Source organism: Chenopodium quinoa, unplaced genomic scaffold (assembly GCF_001683475.1).
Source record: "Chenopodium quinoa cultivar QQ74 unplaced genomic scaffold, ASM168347v1, whole genome shotgun sequence".
Classification (NCBI taxonomy): domain Eukaryota; kingdom Viridiplantae; phylum Streptophyta; class Magnoliopsida; order Caryophyllales; family Amaranthaceae; genus Chenopodium; species Chenopodium quinoa.
The window spans coordinates 710,997-730,433 of NW_018743623.1; the positions used below are offsets into that span (position 1 = coordinate 710,997).

The 19,437-nt window shown below is 37.9% G+C and overlaps 1 protein-coding gene across 1 annotated transcript; it reads left to right on the plus strand.

The window, feature by feature from the left end:
• The first annotated feature begins 11,319 nt into the window (after positions 1 to 11,319).
• LOC110683186 lies at positions 11,320 to 19,218 on the plus strand. Its single transcript, XM_021859534.1, has 10 exons — positions 11,320 to 11,595; positions 11,968 to 12,145; positions 12,236 to 12,464; positions 13,732 to 13,871; positions 14,060 to 14,349; positions 14,419 to 14,631; positions 14,735 to 15,226; positions 16,367 to 17,026; positions 17,795 to 18,319; positions 18,997 to 19,218. The coding sequence occupies exons 1-10, from the start codon at positions 11,320 to 11,322 to the stop codon at positions 19,216 to 19,218; spliced, it is 3,225 nt and encodes a 1,074-aa protein (XP_021715226.1).
• Positions 19,219 to 19,437: the final 219 nt, after the last annotated feature.

Sequence of the window (19,437 nt, forward strand, 5' to 3'; positions counted from 1 at the left end):
AAAAAAGATGACATCATCCTTGCATTTAGGCGGGAAAAAGATTATTAAGAGAGTGACATGTGGACAGTGATGACGTCAGCAACGTTTTGTTTTAGTAATACGGAGTAGTTAATAGATTATATGGATATTTGTGTCCATTTGTATAATTCAATACACTCCCTCTATATTTTTTTAGTCTTCTCTTTTTTTTTTTGAGGAAAATATTTTTTTAGGCTTCTCATTTATTCATTTGGTTAATCTTTAAAAACTTTGATTGCATTTTGTGATTTATGTATGAGAAAAATATTATTATATGAAACTTAATTAGTTAGTTGGAGAAATAGATATTAGCTTGTATGAGATAAAGATAATGGGTAAGGTCATAAGGATATGAGGTGAGAATAGGATAGGGAAATAATTTAACATGCAATTGCTAGACCAAAAGAGAAAGGGAAAAAAAAAAAGATATAAGGAGCACGCACTTTGTATAAAATTTCCAAAGAGAAAAATTGTGTCACTTAAAAAAGGGAAGTGATTTAACCACATTAAAAATTGATTGTTAAAAATGTCTTAAATCAAGTATTAATTATGGAGTGTATCTTGTTCATGGTCGGATTGCCCTGACAGACAAGACAAACATGGAAAGCTTCAATATATGGGTCATTTCGGATTTGGAGCTGGGGACCCGGCGAAGAAGGGTTCGTACGTAGAGATGACAACGGATCGGATCTAGACCAGATCCTATTGGATCCAGATTCAGATCCGTTTTAAGGACATGGATCTAGATTCGGATTCGGATCCGCGGATCCAAAATTTTGGAATCCGGATCTGGATCCGTATGTATATTTATTTGTTTTAAAAATTTATTACCTTTAAAAGTTTTGTTTGTACAAAAGGAACTAAAATATATATTTATAGGTTCAATTAATATATATCTACATGATTCAACCCTTATTTTTTTTTTGACGGGAATTACATCATTGTTTTGAAAATTGATTAAAATTTAATTCATAAAATAATACTTCCCCCGTTTCTTAATAGATGACACATTTCATTTTAGCGCACATATTAAGGAGGCTTGAAAGAGAAAGACAAAAGACAAAAGACAAATATACCCTTACCCACCCTTATCCCACCTAGTCACCTACCCTTCTTGTTCAGTGAATTAAAGTACTGAACCAGCAACCAAGACAACAACTAAGGTCCACCAGGCCACCACAACCTAGGTCTTTATTTGTCCGTTAGACGCCGCCACCCCCACCCCCACCATTGTCGCTACCCAATGCCGCTGTCTCCTTTCAAGCTCATATGACACAACTACCCAAGTAAATGAAAGGAATGGTGTCCTTCGAACAAGTATATTATTCCGATAGAGGGTTCAGAATTATTAGAAAGCTAATTATTCAGTGAGGTCAAGTGATCGGAATGCCTAGCTGGAGACCACTTCCGATTAGTAATATTAATGTATAATTAATATTACAGCTTAATCTTGACTGAACCCTTCGGGTCGTCATACCCAATCGAGTAACCGAACCGAAACGACAAATTAATCCGAAGGATTAAATGAATCATTAGAGTATTACGAACAAAGACGTCAGATATCGAGCTTAGAGCGTCGAAAGCGAGCGTCATAAGTCGAGTCGAATTTAGAATTCGACGAGACGAGAAATCAAGCAAACGACAAGTTTAAGCTAAGTCGTAGCTTCGCATTGGCCTAGCCATGCGAAGGCTAGGCTAGCATAGGGCACCAACCGCATCGCATGGCTGTGCCGCAAGCCAAGCATGCATGTGCGTGCTAGGCTTGCTGGCCGAGCATGCTTGCGGGGATGGTTCACCTGGTCGCACGCAAACTAGCAGTAGGCGCGCCATGCGTGCTAGTGTGCTGGACCTCGCACTCAACAGCAAGCATAGCAGCAGCTAGGCTGCGCCTAGCACGAGCATCGCATCAGCAGCAGTAGCGCGCTATGCGTGCGTGTGTTGTGGGTTGTGCGTGCTTGCGTGCTGGGCAGTGCCTAGCACAAGCAGCAGCTAGCTAGCGAAGGCTAGCGATAGCACACGACATCAGCTAGCCCGCAAGGGCTTGCGGTAGCAGCGCTAGCACACCTAGCACCAGCCCGCATGCATGCGAGGCACACTTGCTTGGCTGCACGCGCATGCTACCAGCCAGCAAGCCCAGCCTAGGGGCCAGGCCGCCAGCAAGGAAGCCTTGGCGCCCAAGGCAGGCCACACCAGCTAGATGATGCATGTGGGGCGTGTGCATGGAGTGTGTGTGGGTTTGCTTGGGGAGCAAAGGGAGGGTGGTCCCCCCCTTGTGGTCCTCACCTAACCTCTTGCTCACCACTTGACACTTTTCGTTTGTTGATTCACTTGCATTTCAATTTGATTTTTGAATTAAATTAAATTGAATAAAATGCATTTTACCAACTCTCCCACATTGATGGGAGATTGGAATTCAAGGGCTCCCTTCCCTGTAAATACCAATCTGGTATTGGGAAGGGACACTTGAGTTGTGAACTTTAAGGGATCTCCAAGAAGAGAATACCTTAGTTCTAATACTCTAAGTTCTTTTGGTCTAGCCCCGGCTAAGCTTCGGGGTAGGGGTCGTTCGGGTCGGGTCTCGAGGGTGAGAGCCGTCGGAGGCTTGCGCATTTGCGGAGCTTTACGCTTTCAAATACGAGCTCTTAAAAAGAGCGAAGCATGCATCAAGGGTAAGATCGTCTTTTCTTTTTTCCCTCTCCTTGTTAATTAATTATGTGATTGTTAATTAATTAATATGCATGTTTAGTTACTTTAACTTGTGTGCGGATTTCGGGAGGGTTTCATTCCGCGTAGTGTCGGACACTACGAAATCCAACAGTAAACACTGTCAAACTTAAATCTGAATCCAAAACAACCACCTTCGTTCGACGGCGAACGCTAACAACAACGGTGAAAGAAAGATTTAATTACATGTAATTACAACCCAGAACAACCCAAATCCTTTGAGACCTTTGAAGTATCGAAGTAAAATCCAAGATCTGTTTAGTTCAATGGAGAGGAAGGGGCTTAGGGGAGTTTCCTTCAAACACTTGGGTTGATGGTGGAATCGGTGAGAACGGTGGCCAAGGGTTGACGGTGGAATTGGTGGCGCTAGATTTACAGATGGTGGAATTGGTTGTTATCATGATAAAGGGGTTGACGGATGGTGGAATTGGTGTTAAAGGGGTTGATGGGTGGTTGAAATAGTGGGTGGTGGAAATGTGGAATGACTGCGTGATGGGTGGTGGCCTGGTCCATCTATGAGTGCAGAAGATAATAGTGAACATGTGAAGGGAGGAGAGAGAATATTAGTTGGAAAAGTTGGAGGTTAAAATAGACAATTTATGATAAAAACTTTACCCAAAATAGAAACGTGTCAACTAAATAAAAAGTTCCTAAAAAGGAATACGTGTCGACTAAAAAAAAACAGAGGTAGTAACAAACAAGGTACATAATAATAGAGAAAATTATAGGTTTATATTTATATAAGACTAGTCAACTTAATTAGTATATGAATCTTAAATAATATCATAATAAATTTATAAAAAATTAAAAATAGATCCACGGGTCGGATCCGTACCGGATCCGAATCTTAAAAGTAGGATCCAGATCCAGATCCGGTCCATCAAAACGGATCAGATTTGGATCCGGATCCAGATCCAACGGGTCCAAAAATTGGAGATCCAGATCCTGTAAAACGGATCTGGATCCACCGGATCCGGATCAGATTCAAGATCCATTTCCACCTCTATTCGTACGGTTAACGATTGAAGGCATAGCATATTTTAAGGAAGGCTTCCTAAAATCATTTTTTTTCCACATGATAGCTATTTCAAATATACTTGAGGAGTTCTTTAGGGTTTTATTAGGATTTTTAGTGTTATAAACAGACCTTTTAGGTGATCAATTAGATTATACCTTTTGAACCATTAAGATTTAAAACTCCTAGTATTATTCTCTCGTTTTTTCTCCATTATATGAAGAGCTTTTGAATCCCCCACCTGTGGATGTAGGTCTAATTTTACCGAATCATGTAAATCATTGTATTTGTTTATTTTCTTTATTGCTGTTCTCGTTCTTATTTTTCATTGACTTGTTCTACATTAATCAAATTCAACACCACTCATATTTTCCTAACATTGATTTTGGCACATCCATTGCAAGAGCACGATTTGTATGCTCTTTCTCATGTAAAGATGTGCCAAAAACATGCCTCTTTAAAGAAAATAAAGAGAGTACTCCGTACTAATGAGTACCCCTAATAAATAATGCATCACTTCTTTTTCTATCTATAATTTTTACATTTTTATATTATATCTATAATTGAGGGAATTTCCACCTCTAATTTACCTCTAACAAGGATTGATCTTGCAAGCATGGCTATGAGATACAATCTTTATCACTGGACCACATATTGATATATGATTATTTCGAAATGAAAGGGGTAATCATTAGTCATGGTATTAATGAATTAAATACTTGTTTGTGTAAAACTCTTTGTTTCTTTAATTTATGGTGTCTATAATTTTACTTTATTAGTAGTTGTGTTGAGTTGACATGTAAATTAGATACAGTTTGACTTTTTTTCACTATTTATACACTAATTTGGTTGTACTTTTATTTTATTTTTTTTAATTAATGTACATTTATACATGTCAATTTTTTTAATATATAAAAGTTTTATCATAAAATATTACTCCCTCCATATTTTATTACTCGCTCCACTTTTCTTTTGTGGCCGTATTTTATTACTTGCTGCATTCCCTTTTTTTTTTTTTTGTTGGTTTTTACCTTCATTAATGTTAATTGATTTTTGGTAAATAACTATTTTGAATAGTGTGCGGATATTTTTACCTCTAAAAATATTTGTTTACATATTCTCCCTTATTAATGTAACCAACAATTGAAAAAAACTTCCCGAACAAGGCTAGCTATGGCGAGCCACCCTAGTTATTAAAAATTATATTAAGAAATAACACATGAAAATCTATTATATAATTGTACAGTCGTTTTAATGAGAAGCCTCCAAAACCCCAATGCTAAACTTTCATACATTTAGTTTTTTTTTTAATTTATTTTTTTAAAAAAAACAATAACTATCCATCCCACTACTTTATTTATTTATTTTTTTAAATTTAAAAAAAAAATCAATAATTACCCATCCCATTATTTTTTTTTGGTATTTTTTCAAGGGACTACTACTAACCTTTTACTTTGTGTTTTTTTTTTTATATAATTTTTTTTAATTTTTTTTTACGTAGTATAATAAATGCAGGTATACAGTTCCTTTATCAACAATTCACCATAGCACTCAAAATCCCCAACCCTTCAATTATGTGCATTTTACCCTTCAAACAACTTCCACTTCTCTAATCATCAAAACAAAAAAAATGTACATCACGCTTTTTGCGTGACTGGCCTCATCGAATAACTGCTTGCAAAAGATCAAAGTAACTCCTAGAGTACTGATTGGTATAACCCCTATGGCACTAACTGAGTAACCCTTATAACACTGTACGAGTAACCTCTAAAGCTTTGACAAAGTAAACCCCATAATAGCTGGCCATATTGCATGGCCACTGACATATAAGAGTAAGACACTGTTTTTTTAGCTTCTGAGCGAGTACAGAACATCAGATTTTAGCAGAGCAGAGCAGGTGTCAGCAGGGCAGAACAAGTGTCAGCAGATTATTAATACTCAGTAGAGCAGATCTAAGTAGGGTTCAGCAGACCAGACCAGACCAGACCACAAGTCCACAACAGACCACAACAGCTCAAAAGAACAGGGTCTAAGTTACAACATCAAAATCAACTTCCCGTATTTTAAATATATTTTTTCGGTAGGCCAGTGACAGCCAGTATGTGTAAAACTTTTTCACATCCTATGACATGGGCCAAACTGATATTTTCGTGGGGGATTTCCTACTGAGCGACGTGCTGCACTTCCCATACCCGGGTTGCTAGGTCGTTGCCCAGAAGCGACACGCCACATTGCCCAAGTGTGGTGTCAAATGATCAAGGGCTTACAGTTGGGAACAGGAGGGAGCGTGGTACGACTGAGTGTGTTATGAGGGAGCGTGGGAGAAAGGATTCTAGTTTGCGGATTAGTTCTTGGAATGTGGGGTCTTTTACGAGGAAATCAGCAAAAGTGGTAGAAGTGATGAGGAGAAGACGCGTAAACATCATGTGCCTCTAAGAGACAAGGTGGACAGGAGACGGAGCTCGAGGCTTGATTTTGGGGTATAAGGTGTGGTTCGTTGGACAAGAAACGAGCCACAAGACTAGGAATGGTGGAGCTAGGAACGGAGTTGGTGTGATTCTCGATGAGAGGTTGTCGAAAGAGGTAATCGAGGTCTATCGGAAGAATGATAGGTTGATAAGGGTGAAGTTGCTATGTGGCAAGGAGATTGTGAATGTTATTAATTAGTGCTTATGCTCCCCAAGTTGGTTTGGATGCAGAAGAGAAATGACGATTTTGGGAGGATTTAGACGAGGTGGTACAGGGTGTCCACCACTTAGAGAAATTATATGTTAGAGGTGATTTAAATGGGCACGTTGGGGCGAGCCGAGATGGCTATGAGAGTGTCCATGGAGGCTTTGGGTATGGGCAGAGGGACACAGGTGGTGAAGCTATTATGAATTTTGCCCAATCATATGATTTAATTTTGGCTAATACTTGGTTTAAGAAGCGGGATTCACACTTGATTACTTTTCGGAGTGGAGAAAATGCAACACAAATAGACTTCCTGCTCACAAGGAGCACAGATAGACAAAGTTGCCTAAACTGCAAGGTCATCCCAGGAGAGAGTGTGGTCACCCAACACCGGGTTTTGGTAATGACTATCCGTTTGAAAGAGAAGGCGAAGTAAAAAGGAAGACAAGAGGAGCCAATGATAAGATGGTGAACTCTAAGGGATGCAAAGACTAAGGTTTTTACAGAAAAGGTAATTAAGGAGGCGGATTAGGATGGAGAGGTGGATCCAGACATGACTTGGTAACGAATGAAGAATTATTTCCTCAGAGTGGCCAAGGAGGTCTTAGGGGAATCAAGGGGAAGAGCTTCGATACAGAGAGATACTTCGTGGTGGAATGAAGAGGTGAAAGCAGTAATTAAGCAAAAAAGGGAATTCTATCTAGCCTTGGGAGAATGTAGAAGTGACGAAACCTTTACAGCGTATAAAGAGGCTAAGAGTAAGGCAAAGGCAGCTGTTCGCCAAGCAAAAGAAAAGACTTATCAGGAGGTTTATGAAAAGCTTGACTCCAAGGAGGGAGAAAAGATCATTTATAAGATGACAAAGATAAGACAAGAGACAAGGAAGGATATTGGCATGGTGAAGTGTGTCAAAGATAAGAACCAAATGGTCCTAGTACAAGAAGAGGATATCAAGGACAGGTGGAAGGGGTACTTCGATGAATTGTTTAATGGAAGTATTGGAGTTGTGACAGGAGATACCTCCGTGAGTGATGAAGAAATCAACATGGAGTATGTGCGGAGGATTAGGAGAGTAGAGGTGGAGATTGCACTGAAGAAGATGAAGCCTAAGAAGGCGGTTGGCCTTGATGGTGTACCGGTAGAGGTGTGAAGGTGTTTGGGTAAGATTGGTATTGATTGGTTAACATACCTTTTCAACAAGATATGGACGGCTACAAGGATCCCCCAAGATTGGAGGAAGACCACCTTGGTCCCGGTCTCTAAAAACAAAGGAGACGCGCGCTTAAGATTGTTCTAAATATCAAGGAATCAAGCTTATGAGCCACACTATGAAGTTGTGGGATAGGGTGATTGAACATAGGTTGAGGGCGTGCACAAGCATTTCGGATAACCAATTTGGTTTTATGCCTGGGAGATCTACTATAGAATCAATCCATTTGATAAGACAAATGATGGAGTTTTATAGGGCAAAGAAGAAGGATCTTCATATGGTCTTTATTGATTTAGAGAAGGCATATGACAAGGTGCCAAGAGAGGTACTTTGGTGGGTAATGTTGAAGAAAGGTATCCCACGAAGGTACGTGGACCTGGTTAAGGATATGTATCGGGATGTGTCAACAAATGTGAGGACATGTGGAGGGTTGACAAAAGATTTCTCTATTACAATTGGATTGCATCAAGGGTTTGCATTAAGCCCTTTTCTTTTTGCAACGGTTCTTAATGAAGTAACTAGACCAATTCAAGATGAGGTTCCATGGTGTATGTTGTTCGCAGATTATATCATTTTGGTGGATGAAACTAAGGATGGGGTTAATGATAAGTTGGAGGAATGGAGGCAAAGGTTGGAATCTAGAGGGTTTAAGCTAAGTCGGAGTAAGATTGAATATTTGGTATGTCGTTTTGGTACTCAGAGGGGGACAAGCAATGAAGTGGTGAGTTTGGATGGAAAGGATTTGACCATGAGTGAATGCTTTAAGTATCTTGGGTCGATCATCCAGAAGAATGGTGACATTGATCAAGACGTGGCTCACAGGATTAAGTCGAGGTGGCTTAAATGGAGAGCGGCCACAAGAGCGTTATGTGACCGAAGCATTCCCATAAGACCAGTGTTGCTCTATGGTACATAATGTTGAGCTTCTAAGAAGGAGCATATTAAAAAGATGGAGGTTACGGAAATGCGCATGTTAAGGTGGATGTGGGAACACTGTAAGAGATAGAACTAGAAATGAGGTTATTCACAAGAAAGTAGGTGTGGTAGACATTGCAGATAAACTAAGGAAAAATCGCCTGTGTTGGTTTGGGCATGTAAGACAGAGACCCGAAGATGCACCGGTGCGAAGAGTGGGACCATGGAGGGGTTAAACGAGGGAGAGGAGACCGAAAATGAATCGGTTGGAAGGAGTTAGGAAAGATATGAAGTGTATGGATTTGCATGAGGGTGAAGCATTGGATCATAAGGGATGGAGGAGGAAGATTTATGTCGATGACTACACGGAATAATCAAATTTGGTTCATGTTAGCTGACCCCACTTATGGGATTAAGGCTTTGATTGATTGATTGGACTCTAGTGTATAGTAATTATAATGAACAAATTAATATTTTAGAAGGTGTAGTTTAATTTTCATGTAAAGCAAATGTCATAATGATGAGAAACGATATCTGAATCCCCTAAAATCGAGAGAGAAGCTCTAACCACATGAATTAAACCTCACTTTCAAAAATCGAATTTATCATTACTTACTTTTTTATATTCCCAAATTACCCTTGGGCTCTTGGACCCGTTTCTCGTTTGCCCGTTCTTTCGGTTTCTCTCTCATACCAATGTTTTCTCCGTTTATACTCTTTGGTTTTGAAGGCATATTCTGATTCTTTATCTCTCTTCTTGTTTGTGAACACAAATTTTGGGATTTATGAACACCATTATTATTATAGAAGCTCGTGATATTCAAAGAAAAAAAAGGGAAGTTAAAATAATGAGGGATTAGATAATTACTCTTTTGCTGATTTGCTCATTTTTATCCCTTCTTACCGTTCTCAAATCACCAAATTATCTCAGGTAATTATTATTTTTTTCAATATTAAATGGGTAAATTTTGTTTTTTGTTTGTTTTTTAGTTTTAAAATTTTGTTTCCTGCAAATTTATCTCAAATGGGTAATTTTCTGAATTGTGTTTTTGTTTGATTTCAAGTGGGTAGATCCAATGTGCCTGTATTTGATCTGGGTTTTGTGATTAGATGATCAATTTAATGTAATTTTGTGATAATTCTTGTCAATTTTAATGTAAAGTTCTAATTTTTTTAGTGGGATTATTGGCGTTACTTCCAGCATTGTCTTGTTTTTTTAGTTGATTTTGCTGGAATTGGGTTTTCAAGTAGTTTTGTTGTTGAAATTTACTCGTTTGGTATTTGGTAGGCAATCGCAGTAGTTAAGAGGGTCCCTAAAAGTCACAACTACTATATATGCATATATTTGACATTCTAGCACCGAAAACCGGAAGCTCGAAATGTTTGTATTTGTGATCTTGAATCGATGCTTTTATAATGGAATTTGATTCAGTTCTTTGAGTGCAAGATGTGTTTGGCAATATTCCATACCGTCATATGGGAAAAACTTTGATGAATGTTCTTAAGTTTTGTAGTTTTTACACTCTTGTTGGGTGAAATGAAGTATGATGGATGCCAGTAATGTATTAATACATATGTATATAGTTCTGTATATTTGTGCAACATTTGTTTGTGAGATTGTGATCAAGAGCAAGCATGAACCGTCTTGGGACATTTGTTTGCGCTTTTATTTCGTGCTTTGAAGTTATCTGGAATTTGTTTCTTACATATGTTTAAGAAAGCTTAAATGCACCTATACAGTAGTAGGCTTGAAGCTCTAAATTGTCTTATATATATATATATATATATATATATATATATATATATATATATATATATATACACTCCCTTCGTCCCATAATATAGTTCTTGTTTGTGTTTTTTCACGTTATTTAAGAAATAAGAGGAGAAAGTGGATGAAGTACATTAATAAAAGTGAAAAGTACAATCATAGACAAAAAGTTAGGGAGAGAAAGTGGAAAAAAGTACAAGGCATGTGCAATATTTAAGGGTAAATTAGGAAGTACAATGAATAAAGTTAAAAAAGTGAGAGTATAATGATCTTTACATGCTATCCAAAAGTAGAAACAGGAACAACATTTTGGATCTCCAAAGTAGGAAAACAGGAACTATATTATGGGATAGAGGGAGTATATATATATATTCTGTAGCTGACACACATTTGATCCTTCTCTTTTCATGTTGGTTATTAAGGATTTCCGAATACTGTTTTCTAGCTGGTCAATTGACTGTCGACTTGTGGATCTTTTTTTACTTTTTCTTAAGCTGTTTAATTTTGCAACAAGGTGCTGGCCTAGCCATCTAACTCATATTTTTTTTATAAGCAGCACGTTTTAACCCTTGTAGATATTGATGCCTCAAAAAGTCAAAAAGTGTGTTGAGAAACTGAGAACCAGCATCTGAAGCGTGAACTGATTTTTCCATAACTTTGCTGTAGAATATGATGAGAAAACAGTTAGGTCAAGTGCTGCGTCGTTGACAAATTATATATTGTGATAGTTCCTTTAATCCTATCCATGGCTGAGATTTTCTGATGCTTCAACAAGCAATACTTTGAGATAATTATTGAGATGGAGTGATGGACTAGTTGCATCAAGTTTCTTAGAGGGACACAGCCTTTGTGTTGCTATCTCTTTTCCGACATTTTTGGTTTTGAAGTACCATTTTCTTTTCTCAATTTCCTAAAGGCTATTACTGGTTAAAGTATCTTGGATACAAATTTCATTAGTTTCTAATAGAAGCTTTTTGGCTCAAAACACTGTCGATGGAAGGTTCTCTTTCACCCCGAGGGCATAAGCAAAGTCCTCAAAGCCATGGGCGCAAATCTGTTTTTGGTGTGACTCAGAAAGATATATGGCTTATTGTGAAGGAGGGCTGCTTAGCTGATGTCGAATTAGCTTTAACTCAACTGAAAAAAAATGGTGGTAATATCAACTCGAGGAATGCATTTGGCCTTACTCCTCTTCACATTGCTACTTGGAGAAATCACATTCCTATCGTGAGGAGATTACTTGCAGCAGGTGCTGACCCTGACGCTAGGGTGAGTTATTCCTCTCTACTCTGTCTTTATAAGATTTACCTTCTATTCTAGTTAAGTTGGAAATTGGGTCGTCCTTTTTTGAGTTTGGATATTAGTATATGCATTGTGAAACAAAATCTAAGCGGAACCACTTTTTTAGTATCTGTCAATGTATATTATGCGTCATTTGGAATTGCATGTGCGGTTCAGTTGCTGATAAATTGTTTGCACTGATGTCAGCCTTGGAAACATTTATTTTCTTTTTTGTCATCCTTTGTTCATGTCCTTTCTTAATAACACTATTCAAAGGAATTTGAATGCTTAATAGAATGGATGATCGTCAGCTTCCTTTCTGCTCTCTTGTTCTTCTTACTTAGGCGGCTTGTCTTTTAGGATGGAGAATCGGGATGGAGTAATCTCCATAGGGCTCTTTATTTTGGCCACTTTGCTGTGGCAGGTGTCCTTCTTCAGTCTGGTGCATCAATCTCTATAGAGGACTTCAAATCACGAACCCCTATCGATCTCCTTTCTGGACCTTTGTCGCAGATTCTGGGCAATCAACATGCTTCAGGTTTGTGGCTTTGCCTCTTAGTGATCGTTGTTAGGAATTCTTGCATTGATATGATTGGATGACTAAATTGTACTTTTCTTTCTTGCACAGTTACTACTGAAGTCTTAAGCTGGGGAAGCGGTACTAATTACCAACTTGGAACTGGAAATGCTCACATACAAAAGTTACCTTGCAAATTGGACGCACTTCATGGTTCATTTATTAAGTTGATTTCTGCTTCAAAGTTTCATAGTGTAGCAGTCACTGGCCGTGGGGAGCTTTATACTTGGGGGTTTGGAAGGGGTGGCCGCCTTGGACATCCCGAGTTTGACATTCATAGGTAAAGACTCTGATTCCCCCCTCTCCCCCTCTCCTCTTCCACTTCTTCTTTTTAAGTAATCATCATGTAATTTGTAAGTTTTACGTCTTGCTGAAGTATTTCCTTTGGCTAATTTAGTCTTGTATGTTTATCAAGAATAATTTTTGATATTGCATGGTTATGAGTTTATGATTCATGATAATTAAGAGCTTATTACCTAGAGAAGTCCAATTGTTAGGGTGTTTGATTTTAAAATAATGAAAAATGGAAGAATTGATGGGCTGCAAAAGGGATTGTTTGTGAGGGGGTTTTCGACAAGGACCAAGGGTTGGTTACTGGAGATGCTGATGAGAGGGCTCGAGTCAAGGAAGAAAGCAAGTTAATTAGTGAGCCTGATATATCTAATATAATCAACGAAGATAATTAGTGGGAAAATTTTGGACTTTTGGTCAATTTCATCTTGCCAGGTACTGTGTGGAGTGATGAATGGTCATCCACCTTGCTAGGAGTGTATCCATTACAAATCCTTTTTTAAGTACTCACACCTTACTGGTGTGGTTGTTGGGACTGTTTCTACATGGTGTGGCAAGGGAGATGAGGCTGTAAGGTTACTTTTGTTTTCACCAGTAATGTTTGAATATTTGAACCTGTTTTTTGGAATCCCAAATTGCTCTAATAAGACCCCTTTGAGGGGGAAGTTTGGTATGAATATTGGAAACGGAATGGAAAGGAAACAAATAAAAGGGGAAAAGGAATCATTTAACCATTACTTTTTCATTTGTTTGGTTTAATCATGAAAAGAAATCACTTAACCTAATTTTATTTCTTTTTGTTTGAGTAGAGTAAGGGTAATTGTTACCTAAAGTTTTAAAAAGGTAACATATAGGTGGAAACCATTACCCCTAGGTAATGAACTAGTGATAATTGCTACTCAAACCTTCTAACCAAACACTGGGTAATGGTAATGGTTTAATTGAATCCGTTTTTAAGCAAAGAAAAACTCTTTCCAAACATGCTCTTAATGTGATTATGCATTATAAACACTAAACACTGTATCTGTTTACTTTTTACTGCTGATAGCTGTAGAATCTGTCCTCAGTGAATTGATTTTTCTGCCCTTTTAAAGATGAATGCTTAATTGTTTGATGCTTAACATTGAAATTTTGAAAGTTGATGAGCTTGCAACCACATTAATTGTATTATAACTACCTTTGCATCTTGTGTTGTGCTCTGGCTGCTGTGGGTCCATAGTTCAATGTTGGATTCTGATATTGTTGTCTTCTTGTAGTGGACAAGCTGCAGTTATAACACCAAGGCAAGTGATTTCAGGCCTTGGTTCTCGACGTGTCAAGGCAGTTGCAGCTGCTAAACACCACACAGTAATAGCTACTGAAAGTGGTGAAGTTTTTACTTGGGGATCCAATAGAGGTATAGCTGATGTGTAAAGTTAGTGATTAGTGGGTGTAAATTGCTTTGCATTTACTCTCTGAGTTTGTTCATTTGATGTTTGTTTGCCTAAATTTGCATTATCATCAGAATCATGTTCTTACTTTTTTCTGCTTCTGCTGTAACTTATGTATGTCATGCTTTGATTTTCTTGTGAACTATATATTCAGAGGGCCAACTTGGCTATGCTTCTGTGGACACCCAACCAACTCCTCGGAGGGTTAGTTCTCTCAAGTCAAAAATAGTGGCTGTTGCTGCGGCAAATAAACACACTGCTGCTGTTTCTGAGACTGGTGAAGTATTCACATGGGGCTGCAACAAGGAAGGGCAACTTGGTTATGGTACATCTAACTCGAGCTCCAATAATACTCCAAGGTTGGTTGAATATTTGAAAGGAAAGTTCTTTATGGCAGTATCTGCTGCAAAATATCATACAGTGGTCCTAGGAGCAGATGGAGAGGTATGCAAGTTTAACCAAGGTGGCATTATTTTTGGATTCGTAAATTTTCATTGTTTCTCTTGGCTGTAGGTGTTCACTTGGGGTCATCGACTTGTAACACCGAGACGCGTGATTATTGCTAGGAATTTGAAGAAAAATGGGAATGCTTTAATGAAGTTTCACAGAATGGAGAGGCTTCATGTGGTTTCTATTGCCACAGGAATGGTGCATAGCATGGCTTTAACTGATGACGGGGCACTATTTTACTGGATTTCATCTGATCCTGACCTCAAATGCCAGCAGGTTGGTATTCCAAATACACTTGAGGTTTTTTATTTGACCACAAGGTTATAGCAGAATGTTAGTTTATTAATACCTCTTTATCTGTTTGCCTTCGTTTATGCAGTTATGTTATCTTAATGGAAAAAAAATTGTCAGTATTTCTGCTGGTAAGTATTGGCATGGCGCAGTTACATCGACTGGTGACATTTTCATGTGGGATGGGAAGAAAGCTAAGGACAAGCCACCAGAAGTTACTAGGCTTCACGGTGTGAAAAGGGCAACTAAAGTTTCTGTGGGTGAAACACATCTACTGATTGTTGGCTCAACTTATCATCCTGCTTATCCTGTCAATGCAGTAAAGGACTGTGAAAATTTAAGCTCTGCTGTAAGTGATGTTTTGGGAGAGTTGGATGAGGGATTCATGTACAATGACATGGAGTCTGACAATGCTAAATCTAGTTTGAAAATGGAAAATGTTGGTGACAAGGTTGTGCCTAGTTTAAAGGGCCTTTGTGAGAAAGTAGCTGCGCAGTGTTTGGTAGAGCCACGAAATGCTCTGCAAATGTTGGAAATTGCAGATACGTTGGAAGCAGGTGATCTTCGGAAGTACTGTGAGGTAATTTTTATTGTTAAATTATGCTCAAAAACCTCCCCCTTTTTTTTTGTGTTTTTTTTTTTTTTTAATCTTTATTTTAATGTTTTGTGTTTCAATCCTCTTTCCTATTGCAACATAGCTGATATGTCATTGTTGAATTTCATTGTCTGTAAGGCTTTGGTCATATAACATATATGAGAATAGAGTGAGGTTACAAGTATTGGTATACTTTTAACACTAGAGATCGAGATGTCATGTTGACAGCTGTGAATTGCATTCAATCAGGTAGAACTTTCAGAATCTTGCTTCTTCTTTTGGTCCCTAGAAGTGTTAGTCGAATCGTGTTCATTTGAGATTTTATTCAGATGGAAACATTGAGCATTTACTCAGAGTCATATGTTAGATATTTTACTATTGAAATCAGAATTGCTGGAATAGTTGAGCTCGAACTTCTAGCATCTTTTCCCCTCTCATCTCTACTACATGCCTTGGTTTAGAGTGTATAACACCATATATTGTTTCTTGTATTCTTGTACTCCGTAATTTTTAGACTTGTTTGTATGGTCAGCCATCCAATTCATAAATTTCAAAAATTGATAGCTAACTTTACTGCTGAAATAGTTATTGAAAGAGTGAATATGGCGACGATTTTTTTTTTATTTCTCATAATATAGGCATTTAGCAATACAATTTGTCACACTAAGGCCTTGTTCTGTTCACCTTATTTTTACTTATTTCAGGTCTCATAAGTTCTAATAAGATTAGTTCAGGAAAATTAGTTGTGATATGGGTTGGTAAGGGTTATTCAATTTCAAATTACAACTAATAAAAGTTGTAATAAGTTCAAGTAAGTTAAGATAGGTTCAGATAAAATAAGATAAGTCGAGATAAGTGAAAATCAGGTAAACAAAACACACCCTAAGCTATTACTCCTGAATGGATAAGCCAACAACTTATCACATAATTTTGTATGCAAAGCTTGTCGTGATGATTAATTGTGGACGAAGGGAACATTAAAAAAATGAAAGATAATGAAATAGCATTGAAAAAAATTAATCAAGTTTTCATCTTGTATGTTCTTAATAAACTAGCGTTAAAATATAATCTGTAGATATATATGAGGATATAATTCATTATGTGATGTAGAAATTGCACTTGCAGGAAATTGTTATTCGCAATTTTGACTATATATTTACAGCTTCATTGAATACTGTTGCTACTGCCTCACTGGAAGTTTTAGCTCACATTGAGAAAGTGCTGGATGTGAGATCATCTGAGTCATGGAGTCATCGTAGACTCCCTACTCCAACAGCTACTTTTCCTGCTGTTTTAAACAGTGAAGAGGAGAATAGTGATAGTGAGTCTCCAAGAACCAGGGATAACCTGTCCGTGACTGATAGTGCAAAGAAAGCTGGTTGTTTCAGATTAGATAATTTTTTGCAACCTATGAATGTTACGAATCAGGAAGTAAGCAAGAAAATAAGAGTACTGCGGAAAAAGTTGCAACAGATTGAGGTTCTTGAGGCAAAGCAGTCTAAGGGACACATTCTTGATGATCAGCAGATTGCAAAGCTGGAAACACGGCTTGCTCTAGAGAGGTCACTTGCAGAGCTGGGTGTTCCTATTGAGACAACAATTGCTAAGTCATCAGTTTCAGTGGTATCAGATGGCAAGGTTTCTAAGGCAGGGATGCCAAAGAAGCAGAAGAGAAAGAGCAGACAGAAGGAATCTCAGACAGAAGCTTATTCTGGTACAGAGTTGGAATCTAACCATGTGAAGGCTGTCGCGGACCTCAATTTGTCGAAGTTGACTGAGGGGAAGGTGATCTTTCTAATGCATCTTCTTTATAATCTGTGCTCTTTGCTGGTCAAATATAGCTCTTGCATCACAGTTTTCAAGTTTTTGCTTAATTATTGAGTTGTGTGTTTTGAACAATGACCAAAAAAAAAAAAAAAAAAAAAAAAAACACCCCTTATGGCCTAATCAGGCAGTGGAATAACATTCTTACTGCATAAGATCACATGATAGTTAATGAACAAAAGTGTTTGGCAGCTGTTGATCTACTACAACAATTAAGAACTTGTTTGATCGTCCTATGTTTAGTGTATATGATCCTTATTACTTAGTACTCCCTTTGTCCCTAAATAAAGCCCCATTTATTTTAAGCATGGGGTTTTAGGAGAGGATTTGTGGGGAGTTGTTGATCAAAGCTAAATAATAAAAAACTTAAGTGGGAATAACTTAGTAAGTTTAGGGGAAGTGAGAAATTGTAGTGGGGTTACATGATTTTGTTGAATAAAAGTGAATAAATAAAGAACTTAGTGGATTATGGGCCCACCCACTTGAGAAATAGAGATTTGAATCTAGGGACAAGAAATTTGGGAAAAAATGGGGATTTTATTTAGGCACGGAAGGAGAATATGGTTTTTTAAGTTAACTTTGATCAATTTAAACCTCAAGGTGTATGTCAATGTAATTTATTCCATGTTTTTCTGTTGATGACTACAATGATGAGCTTGTTTTTATTTAAAGGAATGTGATCAGTTTTTATATTAGTCTACTGAGTTATATATTATTTTGGCACTATAGATTTCTGCTGAACCTGAAGATTCATTTACTAAAGGCTCCCAAAATCTCTCTCAGGAGAAAGACTCTCCTGGTGTGGGTATGAGTAAAGGTTCATTGGTGGTGGGAACGAAGAAGAAGAACAAGAAGGGACTCAAGGGAGGGCTCTCCATGTTCCTGAGTGGTGCTCTTGATGAGCCTAGCAAAGTTGTTAGTCCACCACCACCACCGTCACCCAAATGTGAAGGACCAGCATGGGGTGGATCTAAGGTTTCAAAGATGTCTGCCTCTCTCCGTGAGATCCAAAATGAGCAAAGCAAATTGTTCAATAATCTGCCTACTAAAAGTAAAGAAAAACCAGAAGAGCTAGCTGATAGGACTAGTGGAAATTTTTTGTTGAGCTCTTTGCTGGCCTCTAACCCAATTCCAGTGGTGCCTGCTCGCACAACACAGTTACCTGATGGAGATAAAAGCACTCCTCCTTGGGCTGCTTCTGGGACCCCACCTCATCTTTCACGGCCTTCTCTCAGGGACATACAAATGCAGCAGGTACCATTATGGCACTAAGTTGCCCTGTAATTCTTTTTTAGCTGTCTTGTTTTTCTACCCTTGCTGCCTCTCTTTCTCCTTCAAGGGTGAGTAAAGAAATGGAAAAATGAAATGTCTCGTTAATTTTAGCTGACTTTTGTTGTATTTTTGCTGATGTGCATGTTTTATACTTGGTTTATTTATTTGTGTTATAGTGAACTTTTTGGTATAAGGTTTTGCAGATAAACCTGGCCTATGGTTGGGTTAAGAAAAGCTCAAATATACCATTTGTGTACTATCTTGGATAAATTAGCATTCTTTTTGGATGGTCAAACATGAAAATGGTAACTTCTTGTGATGTATATAGTGCTATAGTGTCCAAAACTTTTTTGATGAGCATTTGATGTTTTTAGCTTCTCTGTTTCTGCTTTTTTTACTGTTGGTGTTTGGAGTTTTGTTTTCCAGTTTCTATGGTAAGAAATTGGCTAGTTTGGTGTTCATGTATACTAAGTTAAGTTGAAATTAGCTTTTAACATGAGTTCTCTCCTGACAGTTTCTCATAAAGCATTTCTTTGTTCTATAAGCAATTTGCAGCTCTGCTTTCTTTTAGTTTTAATAACCATTTATTTACTGTCTTCTTCGCCAGCCCTGTTGATTCACTGCTCTTAATTTTGGTTTAATTTGCTCCATTTAAACAGGGTAAAAATCAATCTGTTGCTCATAGCCCAAAAACAAAGACAACTGGATTTGCAGTTACTACTGATCAGGGGTCACCTTCTGAGTCTGGCGCGCAAAGCCGTTGGTTCAAACCTGAGGTGGAATCAACATCTTCAATCCGTTCCATCCAGATAGAAGAGAAGGCAATAAAGGATTTCAGGCGCTTCTACAGCAGTGTTAGGATCGTAAAAAACCAAAGTTAGTGCTTTGTCTATTTGCTTTAGCAGGTTAGACTTCTGAATACCACTTGTTCTGTTCTTTCTCAGACTGTACAGATCCTTTGTATATTCACTTAGCTAGGTTTATTATCTTGGCGGAAAAAAATTGTGGTTGACTCAAAGTTCATAGGGTAGCTTGTACAATCAATCCCTTTTAAGAGGGATTTTTTTTCTTCTTAAAATTCTCTCAAACATTTTATTTGA

Bases quoted from the DNA above. Each gene is read 5' to 3' on its own strand.
- LOC110683186 (XM_021859534.1), top strand. From the start codon at position 11,320: ATGGAAGGTTCTCTTTCACCCCGAGGGCATAAGCAAAGTCCTCAAAGC. The intron at 12,465-13,731 runs GTAAAGACTCTG...GTCTTCTTGTAG, and splicing joins CCCGAGTTTGACATTCATAG to TGGACAAGCTGCAGTTATAA. The intron at 14,350-14,418 runs GTATGCAAGTTT...TCTTGGCTGTAG, and splicing joins TCCTAGGAGCAGATGGAGAG to GTGTTCACTTGGGGTCATCG.